Raw genomic sequence first — 17,874 nt, forward strand, 5'->3', positions numbered from 1 at the left:
TAGTGATCATTTTCTCTTAACATTTACCCTGCTCAGTGCTGTAACCAAATATCACATATTTTGGTCAGATATTAACTCTTCAAACCTCCTGAAAATGAAAGTGATATGCCTTTCCTACCAGTATTCCTACCAGTATACAGCCAGGCTAGCCTGAATATATGTACAGTCTGACAAGGCTCTATACTGCTGGCTGACCTTAACTACAAAATTTTCATCTTGATTTCCCAAGGCATTTTTTCCTTCTATAGCAGGGGCTGATTTAAAGGGATACTCAGGCAAATTAATGACAGAAATATCAAAATTATCTTATGTACTCAAATCATGCTAAAATGACATTTTGGTAAAAGTCCCAGCATGAATTTCTGTAAAAATTCGATATATTTTGGGTTTAAATCGTAAATATATCTACATGTATATATGTTGAATGAAATTTAGACGCCGACAGAATCACTGAGTAGTTTTAAAACTTACTTGTTACTTAAACAAACCCTGGAAGTTACAATAACAAATAATATGGATATAGTATGATTGAAACAAACTTAAATCATTCATTTGACATGTTCTTTAACGTTTCCAATGTAACAACTATTGTGAAATCTTAACGCTTTAACCTGACCCATGTGGGTCAAGTTAGGAAATTACCATTTTATTCTGTATAAGGAGAAAAGTTTTGTGCCTGTGACAGCCTAGTGTATACTTTTTGAGGACATTAACAGATTAATAAATGAAAAATTCAAAATGAAGAAATTAAAATTTTACATGTGTCCACCTTTAAAGGGCGGCCTCCCCAAAGAAAAATTCTTTAAAATCATGCAGTTTTCCCCCCAAAAATGAATCTACATCAAGTTTTTTCTTCCCCTTTGCAAAATATACCATATAATTTGCCCCAAAAATTAAGGACAGGGCTTATTTGATCCCCCAACCTTTGAAAAAAGCCCTGATATTACCAAAACAAGAGGGCCATGATGGCCCTGAGGTCGCTCACCTGTATATAGGCCCCCCCAACCCCCACCCCCCCAAACGTTGCAAACTTGGTAGACACCCATAAGAAAATATTTCATGCTAAACATCTAAGCTCTAGCTCATTGGGCTTTTTAAAAAAAGATTTTTTTAAAGTTTTTACCATACACATATAGTTAAAAGCAATGACACCCCTGGGGCCGGGCCAGTTTTGACCCCAGTGCTTTTATTTGAACAAACTTTGTAGACACTTACTAGAAGATGTTTCATGCTTAATATCTAAACTCTAGCTATTTGGGTTTTTCCAAAGAAGATTTTAAGTTTTTGCTATACACATATAAAGAAAATCAATGACCCCCGGGGCGGGGCCAATTTTGACCCCTGGTCTTTTATTTGAACAAACTTTGTAGTCACTCACTAAAAGATGTTTCATGCTTCATATTTTAACTCTCGCTATTTGGGTTTTTTCAAAGAAGTTTTTTTAAGTTTTTGCTATACACATATAAGGAAAATCAATGACCCCCGGGGCGGTGCCAATTTTGACCCAGAGCTTTTATTTGAACAAACTTGGTAAACACCTATTAGAACATGTTTGATGCTACATATCTTACCCATAGCTCTTTGAGTTCTTTAAAAGAAGATTTTTAAGTTTTTACTATATGCATATAGGGAAAATCAATGACCCCCCGGGGCGGGGCCAATTTTGACCCCAGGGCTTTTATTTGAACAAACTTGGTAGACACTTATTAGAACATGTTTCATGCTAAATATCTTAGCTCTAACTCTTTTGGTTCTTTAAAAGAAGATTTTTTAAGTTTTTACTATATGCACATAGGGAAAATCAATGACCCCTGGGGCGGGGCCAATTTTGACCCCAGGGCTTTTATTTGAACAAACTTGGTAAACACCTATTAGAACATGTTTGATGCTCAATATCTTAGCCATAGCTCTTTGAGTTCTTTAAAAGAAGATTTTTTAAGTTTTTACTATATGCATATTGGGAAAATCAATGACCCCACGGGGCGGGGCCAATTTTGACCCCAGGGCTTTTATTTGAACAAACTTGGTAGACACCCATTAGAACATGTTTCATGCTAAATATCTTAGCTCTAGCTCTTTGGGTTCTTTAAAAGAAGATTTTTTAATTTTTTACTATATGCATATAGGGAAAATCAATGACCCCCCCGGGGCGGGGCCAATTTTGACCCCAGGGCTTTTATTTGAACAAACTTGGTAGACACCCATTAGAACATGTTTCATGCTAAATATCTTAGCTCTAGCTCTTTGGGTTCTTTAAAAGAAGATTTTTTAATTTTTTACTATATGCATATAGGGAAAATCAATGACCCCCCCGGGGCGGGGCCAATTTTGACCCCAGGGCTTTTATTTGAACAAACTTGGTAGACACTCACTAGAAGATGTTTCATGCCAAATATCTAAGCTCTAGCTCTTATGGTTTTTTAAAAGAAGATATTTAAAGTTTTTTCTTTCGGTTGCCATGGCAACCAGAGTTCTGCATGGAATTAAATTCTTTGAACAATTTTTAAAGGTGACCACCAAAGGAACATTCCTGTGAAGTTTGGATGAAATTGGCTTAGTGGTTTATGAGGAGATGTCATTTAAAGTGAAAGTTTACGGACTGACGGACGACGGACGGACGACGGACGGACGGACGCCGGACGAAAAGCGATCACAAAAGCTCACCCTGTCACTTTGTGACAGGTGAGCTAAAAAAACAGTTCCAAAAATGGGAGGTGGACTAGTCTATTTAAGAAATTCAGCAGGTAATGGGTTAATAGATTATCTTTATACTCATCTACCTTCTGATTCAAATGGGTTTCAACCCTTTAGTATTTTGCATCTAGTACATAACCCATGAGGCACTTGAAGTCCAGAGGCAGTTCAAACAATGAAAATAATTAATTATCAAGGTTTCTTCATAACAATAAAATATAACATTATTTTATATCACAATTCACTTATCAAATACTCAAATCATCAGGGGTCTAATACCATGAGTGAAAGAACATGGTTCATATTTGGCACCCCTTTTGCTGCTGTATTAGAAAGGACCGGCATACCCATTTCAATCATCTTCTGTATACAAAAAAAACAACTTCTGACTTCATCAGGTGTCATTATTTTTCTTCACATTTTTGTTATTTTGCTTTTCTATAAAACATTTAAATTATAGTTCTGGTTCATTTCTTTCCATAACAGTAGAATTGCTTTGTTTTTTTGTGGTTTTTTTTAAAAAAAATATCAAGATTAATTTAAACCATATTGGATGAGAAGCTAGCCGAGTCTGATAAAAGTTTTACAGCTGTGTCGAATATAATCAGTAATTGTTCTCAACAATTTATGACCTCTTTATTTCACGCCAACATTTTTTGACAGAACTTCAATTACATTAAAAATTTGATATGGATTTTGTAGTCTCAAAGTGAAAACAGGGCTAGATAGAGTATGATATGCAATTGATAAAAGATATTTTGGACTGTAAAAACAAGGCTATATGGGGTGTAATATGGATTGGATATGGATACTTTGGACTCTGGAAGTGAAAAATTGATAAGATTGGATCCAATAATCATTCCTAAAGGAACATCACATGATGCAAATGCTGATAGTGCATTGGTAATATTTTATGACTTGTGAAATAAACCCAATATGTTCTGTGATACCCAATATGCACTGTTTATCAGCTGCAAAGCAGCCTTGTTTTATATGATTTTGATTAAGATGCATATGCACTGTTTATCAGCTGCAAAGCAGCCTTGTTTTATATGATTTTGATTAAGATGCATGATTAACTGTGGAATGACACAATTTATTTTGCGAGTCATCAATAAAAACACAAGTACATAAAAACATTCACATACATCACTTCATGACCAATTTGAATTTTTTGCTTTGTTGCAAACCATTTTTATTTACATTTTCTTCAAATGAAAAGACAATGTTTTCTTATCTCCATTTACAAATAATGGACTGTGCAACTGTATGTAGTTTACTGAGATTTAATATTGTGGAACCAGGCTAAAATAAAATCATGCGTAAACACGCCTAAAGGGGAACTGTTTTGCATTTGGACAAAACGTATCGGTGTCGAGCTTTTCCATTGCACTGTCATAAAACATCTGAATTTTTCAATATATCCATTTGTTGACTTTTGGAAACTAGGAAACTAGTTCGTTTTGAAGAAATTTTTAAGTTTTGTATTTTTTCTTTTGAGAGGATTTGGATACTGCTGTTTGGACATAGTTCAGGTTTCCAAAACTTAAATAGCTGCCTTTTATAAAGTGAAAGGATGTGTGCTGTTTTATTTTGGTTAGATTTGGTAACGGGTCTGATGCCTTTTAAATGTCTATGCTCAAATTTGATGTTTTATCATTGGTCCTTTGCTTATTAAAAGTTTATATATCCTTTAATCAGGATATAATTAATTAATCTTCAAGACATTATGATAAACCACCACGAGCAACACTGTCTATACATAATTAAGACACAATGGTGTCAGATTCCTGGCACATTGACTGAAGTGTACTTGTCCTGTCACAGAATAAAACAAGTACAACTAGTACGGACATAATGGAACATTCGTGTTATACAGACTTGCCGAAATACGTCGGTCCGATAGATTTTGATCAGGTCCGATGATTTTTTATTCCGGATCGGTCCGACTGTCCGGCTTTTATCCAAGTCGCATGTATACAATGTGGCGTCATTTAAAAAAACTATATCAGAGTAGCACGCAGAACAGCAGTAACAGGATGAAAAGAATAGACCTGAGACAAATTAAATGAAAAATGGAAGCAGGACCTTGAATCGTTGGTGTACAACAGGGAGGAGGTTAAATTGCGCTGTACGAACTGTGCCGATATTAACGGTGAAAAAATTAAAACCCAAAAGTGTCTAAGAAATACAAACACAAATTTTCCTTTGATTTTGATTAATTTTATTCAGTCTGACAGATTTCGTTTTGGTCTGACAGAATTTCATGGTTTGTCAGACCGAATGTCTGACACTTTTTTTTAATTTTTGGGAAGTCTGGTTGTAAGTAGCATTTTATCCGGCTCTTTGGTATGCATTGCACAGCTGACTATTCCTTCGCAGCCATTTTATATTTGCGTAAAACCTAACTAATGCACCCAATATGTACAGTAATTTCCAATGTTTCTGTACATCCTATTGATTAAACTGACTAATGAAGGGGCATAAACCCTATAACTAATGTTTGTAATTACTGCAAATACAGTGAAAAAGTGGACAAACAGGACTGGCTCTATACTTACGAATGCTTTTTGTTCAACATTCACAACTACGGCCAACTAGCGTGCAAAGATGGATAAGCAGACCTGGCTATATCCGGGTGACATAAATCTGTCATAATTACCAAAAGTGTACACATATGGACAGACTGGCCTGGTGATTTACTAGTAAAATATGTTTGTTGTTGTTAAAACTAGTTAGCACAGCTCGACAGGCTGGCCTTGCTATATAATGTTGGCAACTAGTGTGCACAGATAGACAGGCCTGGCCTAGCTCATATGTTTACATATTTTTTGTCATTATGGCAACTAGTGTGCACAGACAGACAGGCCTGGCCTAGCTCATATGTTAACATAGTTTTTGTCATTATGAGAACTAGTGTGCACAGACAGACAGGCCTGGCCTGGCTCATATGTTAACATAGTTTTTTGGCATTATGGGAACTAGTGTGCACAGACAGACAGGCCTGGCCTGGCTCATATGTTAACATAGTTTTTGGCATTATGGCAACTAGTGTGCACAGACAGACAGGCCTGGCCTGGCCTGGCTCATATGTTAACATAGTTTTTGGCATTATGGGAACTAGTGTGCACAGACAGACAGGCCTGGCCTAGCTCATATGTTAACATAGTTTTTGTCATTATGAGAACTAGTGTGCACAGATAGACAGGCTGGCCTGGCTCATATGTTAATGTAGTTTTTGGCATTATGGCAACTAGTGTGCACAGATAGACAGGCTGGCCTGGCTCATATGTTAATGTAGTTTTTGGCATTATGGCAACTAGTGTGCACAGATAGACAGGCTGGCCTGGCTCATATGTTAACATAGTTTTTGGCATTATGGAACTAGTGTGCAAAGATAGACAGACTGGCCTAGCTCATATGTTCATGTAGTTTTTGGCATTATGAGAACTAGTGTGCACAGATAGACAGACTGGCCTGGCTCATATGTTCATGTAGTTTTTGGCATTATGGTAATAGTGTGCACAGATAGACAGGCTGGCCTAGCTCATATGTTCATGTAGTTTTTGGCATTATGGCAACTAGTGTGCACAGATAGACAGGCTGGCCTGGCTCATATGTTCATGTAGTTTTTGGCATTATGGCAACTAGTGTGCACAGATAGACAGGCTGGCCTGCTCATATGTTCATGTAGTTTTTGCATTATGGCAACTAGTGTGCACAGATAGACAGGCTGGCCTGGCTCATATGTTCATGTAGTTTTTGTCATTATCGCAACTAGTGTGCACAGATAGACAGGCTGGCCTAGCTCATATGTTAACATAGTTTTTGTCATTATGAGAACTAGTGTGCACAGATAGACAGGCTGGCCTGGCTCATATGTGAGCATAGTTTTTGGCATTATGGGAACTAGTGTACACAGATAGACAGGCTGGCCTGGCTCATATGTTCATGTAGTTTTTGGCATTATGGCAAACTAGTGTGCACAAATAGACAGGCTGGCCTGGCTCATATGTTCATGTAGTTTTTTGGCATTATGGCAACTAGTGTGCACAGATAGACAGGCTGGCCTAGCTCATATGTTGACATAGTTTTTTCATTATCGCAACTAGTGTGCACAGATAGACAGGCTGGCCTAGCTCATATGTTAACATAGTTTTTGTCATTATGAGAACTAGTGTGCACAGATAGACAGGCTGGCCTGGCTCATATGTTAACATAGTTTTTGGCATTATGGGAACTAGTGTACAAAGATAGACAGGCTGGCCTGGCTCATATGTTCATGTAGTTTTTGGCATTATGGCAACTAGTGTGCACAGATAGACAGGCTGGCCTGGCTCATATGTTCATGTAGTTTTTGTCATTATGGCAACTAGTGTGCACAGATAGACAGGCTGGCCTGGCTCATATGTTCATGTAGTTTTTGTCATTATGGCAACTAGTGTGCACAGATAGACAGGCTGGCCTGGCTCATATGTTAAAGTAGTTTTTTGGCATTATATGGCAACTAGTGTGCACAGATAGACAGACTGGCCTGGCTCATATGTTTAATAATGTAGTTTTTGGCATTATGGCAACTAGTGTGCACAGATGGACAGACAGGCCTGACCTAGCTCATATGTTTACATAGTTTTTGTCATTATGAGAACTAGTGTGCACAGATAGACAGACTGGCCTGGCTCGTGTATGTTTAATAATGTAGTTTTTGGCAATATGGGAACTAGTGTGCACAGATAGACAGGCTGGCCTGGCTCATATGTTAACATAGTTTTTTGGCATTATGGGAACTAGTGTACACAGATAGACAGGCTGGCCTGGCTCATATGTTAACATAGTTTTTGGCATTATGGGAACTAGTGTGCACAGATAGACAGGCTGGCCTAGCTCATATGTTAACATAGTTTTTGTCATTATGAGAACTAGTGTGCACAGATAGACAGACTGGCCTGGCTCGTATGTTTAATAATGTAGTTTTTGGCATTATGGCAACTAGTGTGCACAGATGGACAGACAGGCCTGACCTAGCTCATATGTTTACATAGTTTTTGTCATTATGAGAACTAGTGTGCACAGATAGACAGACTGGCCTGGCTCATATGTTAAAGTAGTTTTTGGCATTATGGCAACTAGTGTGCACAGATAGACAGGCTGGCCTGGCTCAAATGTTAACATAGTTTTTGGCATTATGGCAACTAGTGTCCACAGATGGACATGCTGGCCTGACTAAATTAAAGTAACCCAAGTTTCTCATTACAACAAATATGTTACACAGGTATATGTTATAACTGGTATCATAAGCAGTTATTGTTACTATAATTAGACTAAAAAAAAAGTCACACGGAAAGAGTGATGATACAGCATAACTAAAGTTACTTACCATCCAGTTTTTGGAACCTTTTCCATCAGGTTTGGATTTAAAAAGATAGGCCACAGCATAGATAAGTGCTATTGCAATCAAAATTTGCTTAGGACTTATCCTGTCCTTGTACTTAGTCTGTGTCTCTTTAAGTCTCTTTACGTATTCCTCATTCAATTTCTCACGTTCTGAAGTATAAAATTTTGGGGCATCTTAAAGCAGCACGTTTCAAGATTCATGCTTATTTTCATGAAAATTTTGAACAAGAGGGCCATGATGGCCCTGAGGTCGCTCACCTGTATATAGCCCCCCACCCCACCCATAAGAAGATGTTTCATGCTAAACATCTAAGCTCTAGCTCATTGGGCTTTTTAAAAGAAGATTTTTTTAAGTTTTTACTATACACATAAAATTATAGTTAAAAACAATGACACCCCTGGGGCGGGGCCGGTTTTGACCCCAGGGCTTTTATTTGAACAAACTTGGTAGACACTCACTAGAAGATGTTTCATGCTTAATATCTAAACTCTAGCTATTTGGGTTTTTCAAAGAAGATTTTAAGTATTTTGCTATACACATATAAGGAAAATCAATGACCCCCGGGGCGGAGCCAATTTTGACCCCAGGGCTTTTATTTGAACAAACTTGGTAGACACTCATTAGAACATGTTTCATGCTAAATATCTTAGCTCTAGCTCTTTGAGTTCTTTAAAAGAAGATTTTTTAAGTTTTTACTATATGCATATAGGGAAAATCAATGACCCCCTGGGGCGGGGCCAATTTTGACCCCAGGGCTTTTATTTGAACAAACTTGGTAGACACCCATAAGAAGATGTTTCTTGCTAAACATCTAAGCTCTTGCTCATTGGGCTTTTTAAAAGAAGATTTTTTAAAGTTTTTACTATACACATATAGTTAAAAACAATGACACCCCTGGGGCGGGGCCAGTTTTGACCCCAGGGCTTTTATTTGAACAAACTTTGTAGACACTTACTAGAAGATGTTTCATGCTTAATATCTAAACTCTAGCTATTTGGGTTTTTTCAAAGAAGATTTTAAGTTTTGGCTATACACATATAAGGAAAATCAATGACCCCCGGGGCGGGCCAATTTTGACCCCAGGTCTTTTATTTGAACAAACTTTGTAGACACTCACTAGAAGATGTTTCATGCTTTATATCCCAACTCTAGCTATTTGGGTTTTTTCAGAGAAAATTTTTTAAGTTTTTGCTATACACATATAAGGAAAATCAATGACCCCCGGGGCGGGGCCAATTTTGACCCCAGGGCTTTTATTTGAACAAACTTGGTAGACACTCATTAGAACATGTTTCATGCTAAATATCTTAGCTCTAGCTCTTTGAGTTCTTTAAAAGAAGATTTTTTAAGTTTTTACTATATGCATATTGGGAAAATCAATGACCCCCTGGGGCGGGGCCAATTTTGACCCCAGGGCTTTTATTTGAACAAACTTGGTAGACACTCATTAGAACATGTTTCATGCTAAATATCTTAGCTCTAGCTCTTTGGGTTCTTTAAAAGAAGATTTTTTAAGTTTTTACTATATGAATATAGGGAAAATCAATGACCCCCTGGCACGGGGCCAATTTTGACCCCAGGGCTTTTATTTGAACAAACTTGGTAGACACTCACTAGAAGATGTTTCATGCCAAATATCTAAGCTCTAGCTCTTAGGGTTTTTTAAAAGAAGATATTTAAAGTTTTTTCTTTTGGTTGCCATGGCAACCAGAATTCTGCATGGAATTAAATTCTTTGAACAATTTTTAAAGGTGACCACCAAAGGAACATTCCTGTGAAGTTTGGATGAAATTGGCCTAGTGGTTTATGAGGAGATGTCATTTAAAGTAAAAGTTTACGGACGCCGGACGGACGGACGCCGGACGAAAAGCGATCACAAAAGCTCACCCTGTCACTTTGTGACAGGTGAGCTAAAAAGTATTAAACAGTAAAATATTATGAAGTGAACAAAGAAAATAATTTTCACATCGTAAACAGCACTTACAACCCATGTAAATTACCAAAAAGAAGTCCAAACTATGCAGAAATATTGCTTACTATGTTAGTAACGCAGTAGAAATATGGTGAAAAATACTGCAAAAAAAAGAAAAGAAAATAAGGGAATCTTTTTTGTCTTTCATAGAAACTTTCAGAACAATTCTGCAAATTTAATGCTTATATGACAAGTGTTAATGGTAAATAACACAACTATACCTGTTTTTTCTTGTTGGCTTTCACAACATTGCACTGACCTATGAAATTCATTCTTTGCACCCAGACAAAGATGTCTTGCTCTAGATATATCATTTAACAACAATCTACCATAAACTTGTCGATTGGTAGAAAAATATTGCACTAACTGCTTGATATTCCTTGCTTGTCTCCCTTGTATATTAAATCTATATAAAATATTTTTTGTGTTGTGCATGAGTTGTCTTTCTTGAATAAATTTGTACTGTTGGCTTTGTGGATATTGTAAGAGATGTTTGCATAGGCATCCACCACAACCAGTCTTCAGTTTTTGAAAAAACATCTTTTTGTCTTGACCTTGAGAATGAAAAAAATATTGTCATAGATAATACTAGTAGATGTCATTTCATTTTTCTTATTCGTTATCAACACTATTTCATAATCATTAGTCATTTCCTACACTTCATATGTCTTACACATGTAACGCAAAAACACATTTATATCAGTACAGCATAGTGTAGCTGCTGCCGTCTTCTATTGTATAGGCAATAGGCATACTCTTTACACTTTTACGCCCTTTACTTCAAGCACAAATTATTACCGCGATTCAGATTAAGATAATTATTTTTTACAAGGGTTAATGGTGGCATTGCAAAAAAATGTTTCTTGATTGCTAAAAAACTTTTAAAGAAATTCATGTTTAAAATTTGTCTTTATTTCTGTGAATTATTTTCAAATGATTTGTACATTTTTTATTTGATTACCTGTATATTAGTATAAATATAGTAAATATTCTAATTAGCGTATTTAATTTATTTTCAGATCTTTCTAGACAAGCGTTCATATATAGATAAATTCATTAGATTGGCAAGGAAGAAACTTTTATTGGCATACAGAACAGCTGTTTTATAATATTATTTTTTATTTTGAAACAGATTTTTTTCATAGTTATCCTTCACAATTCACGTCAAATGATTTATTTGTCACATGTTTATTTTCATTATTTTTCAAAGAAAGGACTATACAAATTTAATTGTATATTTTCAATTTCATTTATAAATGTTAAAAAAGAAAATAGATTTACATTGTATTTATATTATATCCTCTTCAGAATCATTTTCTTTCCATACATACCATGGACTGTAGTTAAAGACCGCGCACATACAAAATATACATTCAAATTCTATTTGTTTTTGAAGATTGCGTGTTGCATTTATCACATGTAACCTGGTAATGAAAGTTTGAAAATAAAGTTTCTCAATTATCATTAGTGTTACCTGGTAGTTACCCCCCTTCAAAAGTAATTAAACTTGAAAGAAATTTAAGCGATGTGTAAAAAATAATCAAAAGTTACTTTTATTTCGCAAAATACTGACTCAAACTGTAAAGATTTTTTATTGTTTTTCTAGCGTTACATTAAAAAATATCAGAAATATCTTTCTACTGGCATCCAAATAAAAAGAATAATTAAAATATACAGATTAAAATATAGGAGTGACATTAAAAAGGCCGGAATCGAGACAGCCACACAAGAGGACTTTCCTGTTACGATGATTGTCTACTTCACTGCACTGACATTTGAAAACAGATTTACAAAAAATAACAATGACATAAATGATAAATAAAATTTAAATATTCTATGAATATGGCAAAATTGACAATCTCGGCAATATTTTGTACTAAAAACATGAGTAAATTTTCTTCACATGTTGAGCTAATTGTAAAGCCCGCAATACATTACCCATAAAACAATTGTGTGTTAATAAATTTGACTACATAACCCAATTGATAAATCTTAAATATTGCATCTTTTATCATCTGTGAAAAACTTACATCAGCTTCTTTTTTTATTTTGAAATTGAATTTATTATGTTACCGTAATAATAAATTTCAAATACCTGCTTTTTACATAAAAAAATGTAAATTTAACGCGGATTTCGTCAAGTTATTTTTTTAATGGTCGTTGCGGACAGATAAACTGTACCTTTAAAAAATAATTTAGATATTTGAATTAAACAAGTATTTTCCTTCAAAATAAACTTTAAATTTCCAAAATCGGATAATAAATGGAAAAGCTGTATGGTATTTTGTAAAGTAGGTATCCATTGCAAACGGGTATTTACGCTTAGCGCCAGTAAATTATCAATCCATGTACCTTTATCGGGTGCGCGACAAGATATTTAAGCATTTTTAATTAGGGTTAACCGGGAGAGTCCAATCCCTCTAATATAAATCCATGATAGTAGATTTTAAATATAAATAGGGGCCTTTACAATTTTTTAGACATTTATTTAGATCCAACATCGGGTAAATTTGAACAATAAGAAACTTTGTAACACTTTTTTAACATATCTATCACATATTATATTATACTTATATTCTTGATATTTTGCATTAAAAAATCCAGTCCGATGTTTGGTCCGAAATATACGTGGTCCGAAAGGGCCCCTAAATCGCGAAAACACATGACAGGTGCAATTTATGTGCATAATGATTATTTCTGGCCTATTAAAAATTAAGTGATATAAAGTTTAATAAACAAACTTAACAGATATATCATTAAAAGCCTTCCAGGTAAATCCAAATTCAAATTTTACTGAAAACTTACCGGATTAAATAATTTTCACGGTCACTTTGTTTATCAAAGGGAGACTACCTACACTAGAGAACATCTGAAGGAAAATGGTGTAAACAAATCAACGAAAAATGGGAAATGAAGTTTTGTTTTACGTACCAAATATAATTGGTTTGTTGATTATTATCTAAAATAGTTTTCAGATTTGTATTCAGTTTGATACACGTAGCTCTTATATAACATCTATTCGTCCTCAAACTAACTCGTAAGTTACACCTAATTAATATCTAGTGATAAGTAAAAAAAACTCCATTCATTTGTTTAAATAGCTGGTAAACTAAAAGTGGTTATTAATAAAGATCTGTTCTGGTTACTTATGTCATAAAATATTAACTGTTTTGATACACTTATATATCAAAATATACAATACATTAACTGTTTTCAAGTGTCGCTATGTCCATGCATCATCGCTTGTGCTAATTACGTCAGATTACACAATTAAATCTGACTCTAGGCAGTTTTATCGAGTGGTGAAATATATACGTGTCAGACTTTTAATAGAGATTTTTAGGTGACTCAGAAAATTTCACTTTTCAGATCATATAGGGCGATGTGAAAATATTTTCGGGGAAGTTTATACCCAACTTCTCGCTAAAGGCAGTCCCTGCAGTTTATGTAAGATAATGAAACATAAGCCTAATTTAATAAATTGACCAGAATGATTAGCGCAAAATGTGTAGTAATCAGTGCTAAAAAGAATTTCTTTTTTTCGCTAACTTCTATATAAATTAATAATTGACAATACCCATTTATTAAACTTCAAAAGGTATTAATACCAATCTATTAATAAGAATAAGATTGGGGAGAACGGTCTGCAAATATCGCACAAATGCCAACAGTTCTCCTCCAAAATAGGGGGAGAACAGTCAGGGAGGAAACATCAGGGTAGGAACTGGTAAGGGAGAGGATAGTCAGACTATGTAATATGAGTTTGAAAAATTGGTCTGTCTTGCAGTTGAAACATTGAGACTATATCTGGCTGAGACACAATTTGTTTATAATAATGTCATTTAATTTTCAAAGGGCCAGCACTAATTTATTACACAAAGGAATTGAATCTGTCTAAAAATATTATGTAATTAATGTAGATATATAAGCCTACAATAATCAATATTAAAATTTATGTCTTTCCTAAGTCTTAGGAGTGTAAGAAATTCGGATTTGAAACCACTAGGCTGGTCGGACTACCAGATTGGAAAATTCAATAGCCCAAAAGACATTTCACTAGCACTATTCATTTGTTCAAAACAGTTGTTTATATTGCCTCTGAAAATACAGTAGTCTGGCCGGACTTGTTACTTTGAAAAGTTGGTAGCCCGAGGAGAAATTTAGTAGTCAGGGGCTATAGGACTACTGCTAATTTCAAACACTGTGACTTAGTAGTCAGTTGCACTTAACATTTTTTTTCTTTTCAATATTAATATCAGAATTAATGTCTTTTCACTGAGACAGAGCTTAGAATTCTATGTTAATGCTGGGACATGAAATATTTTAACTCCCGGAATATTTTTCTGTATATTGCCAGCTCCTGCCAAGGATAAATTTTTATTTCAAAGATTGAAGGTTTGTGTATACAAATATGTCATGTTGCTTTATTTCAGGCTATGTGCGCATTTTGCTACTGGTTGCGAGTTTATTCTACTATGATAAACCACTCTACTTCTTGATTTTGTATGGTGTATCAGTGGCATTAGATGGTAAAAATAGCTTTTCTTTTATCAACTTTAATCCTATTTGATAAGTTTAATTGAAGTGATATATCTTTGTTTTTTCATTTTCTAGTTGAGTTGAATTGGCTAAATATTCATAAAAAGAATAACTGTTATAATGGTAATTGACCAAAAATTGATATCAGAAAATGTTTAGGATAAAATATCAATCTTCCTTAATTATAAAAAGACTGCCAAATTTCTTTTTATAAACTGAAAATTACAGGTTAATTGTCTATGGATATTTACAGAAATGTCCTGGATATTTACAGAAATGTCCTGTATATATACACAAATGTCCTTGGGCCATGTGAGTTTTTCATTGTCAGTGCAAAGTAAATTTTTAAATTAAAATAATAAAGGGACATTTAAACTTATTTTGACTTTCACCTGTGAACACCTGCTTTATACCCTTCACAGTTATGTCCCTTTTCCAAACTTCTCGGTTTGTTTAATTTTATGTTACTTAAATTCATTTCGCAAACTGACTCAAAGTTAAAGCTGGATATCTTTATCACACTTAACTGACAGAAGAGTTTTACATCTCAGTATCCGTTGAGTCAACAATATTTAGCAATTAGGCCGAGTGATTTTTAAAGTTAGCCAAAGTTTTGTCCAACATGTTACAGTCTTGAAAGATATGCTTAGAAAGAGGTAGTGGTGATAATATTGTAAGTAATATAAGTTGCATGGATTATTATAACTTTAACTTAGTTGATAATTTTATGAAATGATGACTTAAGAAATTCATGTAAATAAAATAGACAACTTTAATCTTTTTTCAGCTTTGGATGGAATACTAGCTAGAAAATTGAATCAAACTTCTGTATTTGGTGCATGGGTAAGTGTTTGCATTATACGATTGACTAAAAATAGTATTGATTCATCTGCCAAAAAGTGTTATACAGCTCCCTAAAAAGTAGGCCTACCAAAAAATCATATGCCGTTGCCTAAAAAATACAAAGTAACATGTAATACAGTTGCCTAGAGAGTAAATTTATTCTACACTAGATATTTACAGTGTAAATTACAAAATTTTATGCTCAATTATAAATATAAAAATTATAAACTACCAGCAGTATAGGGCCTGTTCAGACTGTAAAGATATATTTGCTGACCTGACTTAAAACTGGCGGCAAACATCAAGGTTTACTTTCTGTGCCGGTTCCAGCAGGTTATTGTTAAGGGTTAAAGGTCGTAACCACGTAAATGTGTTCTTATTAACCTTTTCTAGCAGAACTGCATTACATTTATTTTTTTTTTACCAGATTATAAGTTTATTACTAAACAGTACTATGCTTTCTGTCCTCAGTTTGATGTTTTAATTGACCTGGTCAGCAGAGGGGCATTGTGGTGCTTCATATCAAAAGTAAGTGAGCTACTATATTGAATTTACAAATAAATATATTCTTGGTTTAAGATACATTCTGGCTCAAATACAATCCAGCTAGCATATGAGTAATCAGTGTGTTTCATTAGTTGTTTGTTTATGCTTTTATTACTGCAGTAACGCCATAAAATTGCAAGATGACCTTAATCATAATGTTCATGTGACGTTTAAATTTTAAGCTAACCCAATACATGTTTCTGTTTTTCAGTGGGGATATTTTGTAATGATGATTGAATGGCTTACCTTTGTGTGTACACACTCAAGAGGGTCTAATTGGAAAATTCCTGATGAGGAGTTCCCATCTATTTGTAAGCTGGTGATGGCCAAAGGTAGGTGCTCAGATTTTAGTTCCCATCTATCTGTAAAATGGTGATGGCCAAAGGTAGGTGCTCAGGCCTTCCCATCTATTTGTAAAATGATGATGGCCAAAGGTAGGAGCTGAAGAGTTCTCAGCTATTTGAAAATGGTGATGGCCAAAGGTAGGTGCTCAGGAGTTCCCATCTATTTGAAAATGATGATGGCCAAAGGTAGGTGCTCAGATTTTAGTTCCCATCTGTCTGTAAAATGGTGATGGCCAAAGGTAGGTGTTCAGGCCTTCCCATCTATTTGTAAAATGATGATGGCCAAAGGTAGGAGCTCAAGAGTTCTCAGCTATTTGAAAATGATGATGGCCAAATTTAAGGTAGGTGCTCAGAAGTTCCCAGCTATTTGTAAAATTGTGATGGTCAAAGGTAGGTGCTCAGGGGTTTCCAGCTACTTGTAAAGTGGTGTTGGCCAAAGGTAGGTGCTCAGGAGTACCAAGCTATTTGTAAAATAGTGATGGCCAAAGGTAGGTGCTCAGGGGTTCCAAGCTATTTGTAAAATGTTGATGGTCAAAGGTAGGTGCTCAGGGGTTTCCAGCTACTTGTAAAGTGGTGACGGCCAAAGGTAGGTGCTCAGAAGTACCAAGTTACATTTTTATTTGTAAAATAGTGATGGCCAAAGGTAGGTGCTCAGAAGTTCCCAGCTATTTGTAAAATGTGATGGCCAAAGGTAGGTGCTCAGGAGTTCCCAGCTATTTGTAAAAAGGTGATGGCCAAACAAACAAATTATAGTTATTAGTTACCTGTTTATCTATAATAAGCTCACTTTCTTTTTGTCATAGTACCATTATTTCTAAACTGATATTTTATATACATTGTATTTATTGAATCATTTATGTGTGGTTTCCAGTTGATTTGGGTTATTAAAGTCACTTAGGCTGAAAGTTGATTTTTCTTCTTTTCCTCATTGTAAGATCATGTTTTTTCCAGCTTTGTAAAAGCAACATCAGTGAGTGTCCATCAGTATTTTTTCTGTATTTTACCATGGATTATTCTTGGATTTCAGGTTTTAAAACACCAGTTGGAGCATATGCAATAACAGGCATCTTTGTACTACCGCTGTGGATTTATGGAATGATGTCAGGATTTTTGCTTGGTTATCTAAGTGTACCAGTGTCTGCTCAATATTGTGTTCTGATATTACTGATTGGAGGGAGACTGTTGGCTTTGACAACAGAGGTAACATTCATATTTTTTTTTCACCTTTTTCGTATTTTCTTTTGTTAAGATTTAAAGCGGCACGCCTCAAGATTCATGCTTATTTTCATGAAAACTTTGGAAATGCATTTGAATGTGTTATACTGTGAAGTAACCAAAAAAGAAACAATTTACACATTATCAATGACACTTACAAACCACGTAAAGTACCAAAAAGTGGTCAAAATATGTTGAAATAGCCTTTACAGTAACGCAGTAGAAATATAGTAAATACTGAAAAATCAGTAAATAATCGCACATAATATGTAAGATATTACTTGAATCTTGAAACTTTTACTTTTCCTTATATCTTAGTACATTTT

General features: G+C 34.8%; 1 protein-coding gene across 1 annotated transcript; it reads left to right on the top strand.

Moving 5' to 3' along the window:
* Positions 1 to 12,900: 12,900 nt before the first annotated feature.
* On the top strand, positions 12,901 to 17,564 carry LOC132759023 (uncharacterized; the record flags this gene model as incomplete). The annotated part of the gene is made up of 6 exons (XM_060750747.1): positions 12,901 to 13,004; positions 14,495 to 14,590; positions 15,388 to 15,443; positions 15,915 to 15,971; positions 16,201 to 16,321; positions 17,361 to 17,564. Coding segments are annotated over exons 1-6 (574 nt in total), but the record flags the coding sequence as incomplete, so codon positions are not given.
* Between the last annotated feature and the right edge of the window lie 310 nt (positions 17,565 to 17,874).

The sequence above is a fragment of the Ruditapes philippinarum genome, unplaced genomic scaffold (genome assembly GCF_026571515.1).
Source record: "Ruditapes philippinarum isolate M1 unplaced genomic scaffold, ASM2657151v2 ctg18310_1_1_1_1, whole genome shotgun sequence".
In the NCBI taxonomy this organism is placed as follows: domain Eukaryota; kingdom Metazoa; phylum Mollusca; class Bivalvia; order Venerida; family Veneridae; genus Ruditapes; species Ruditapes philippinarum.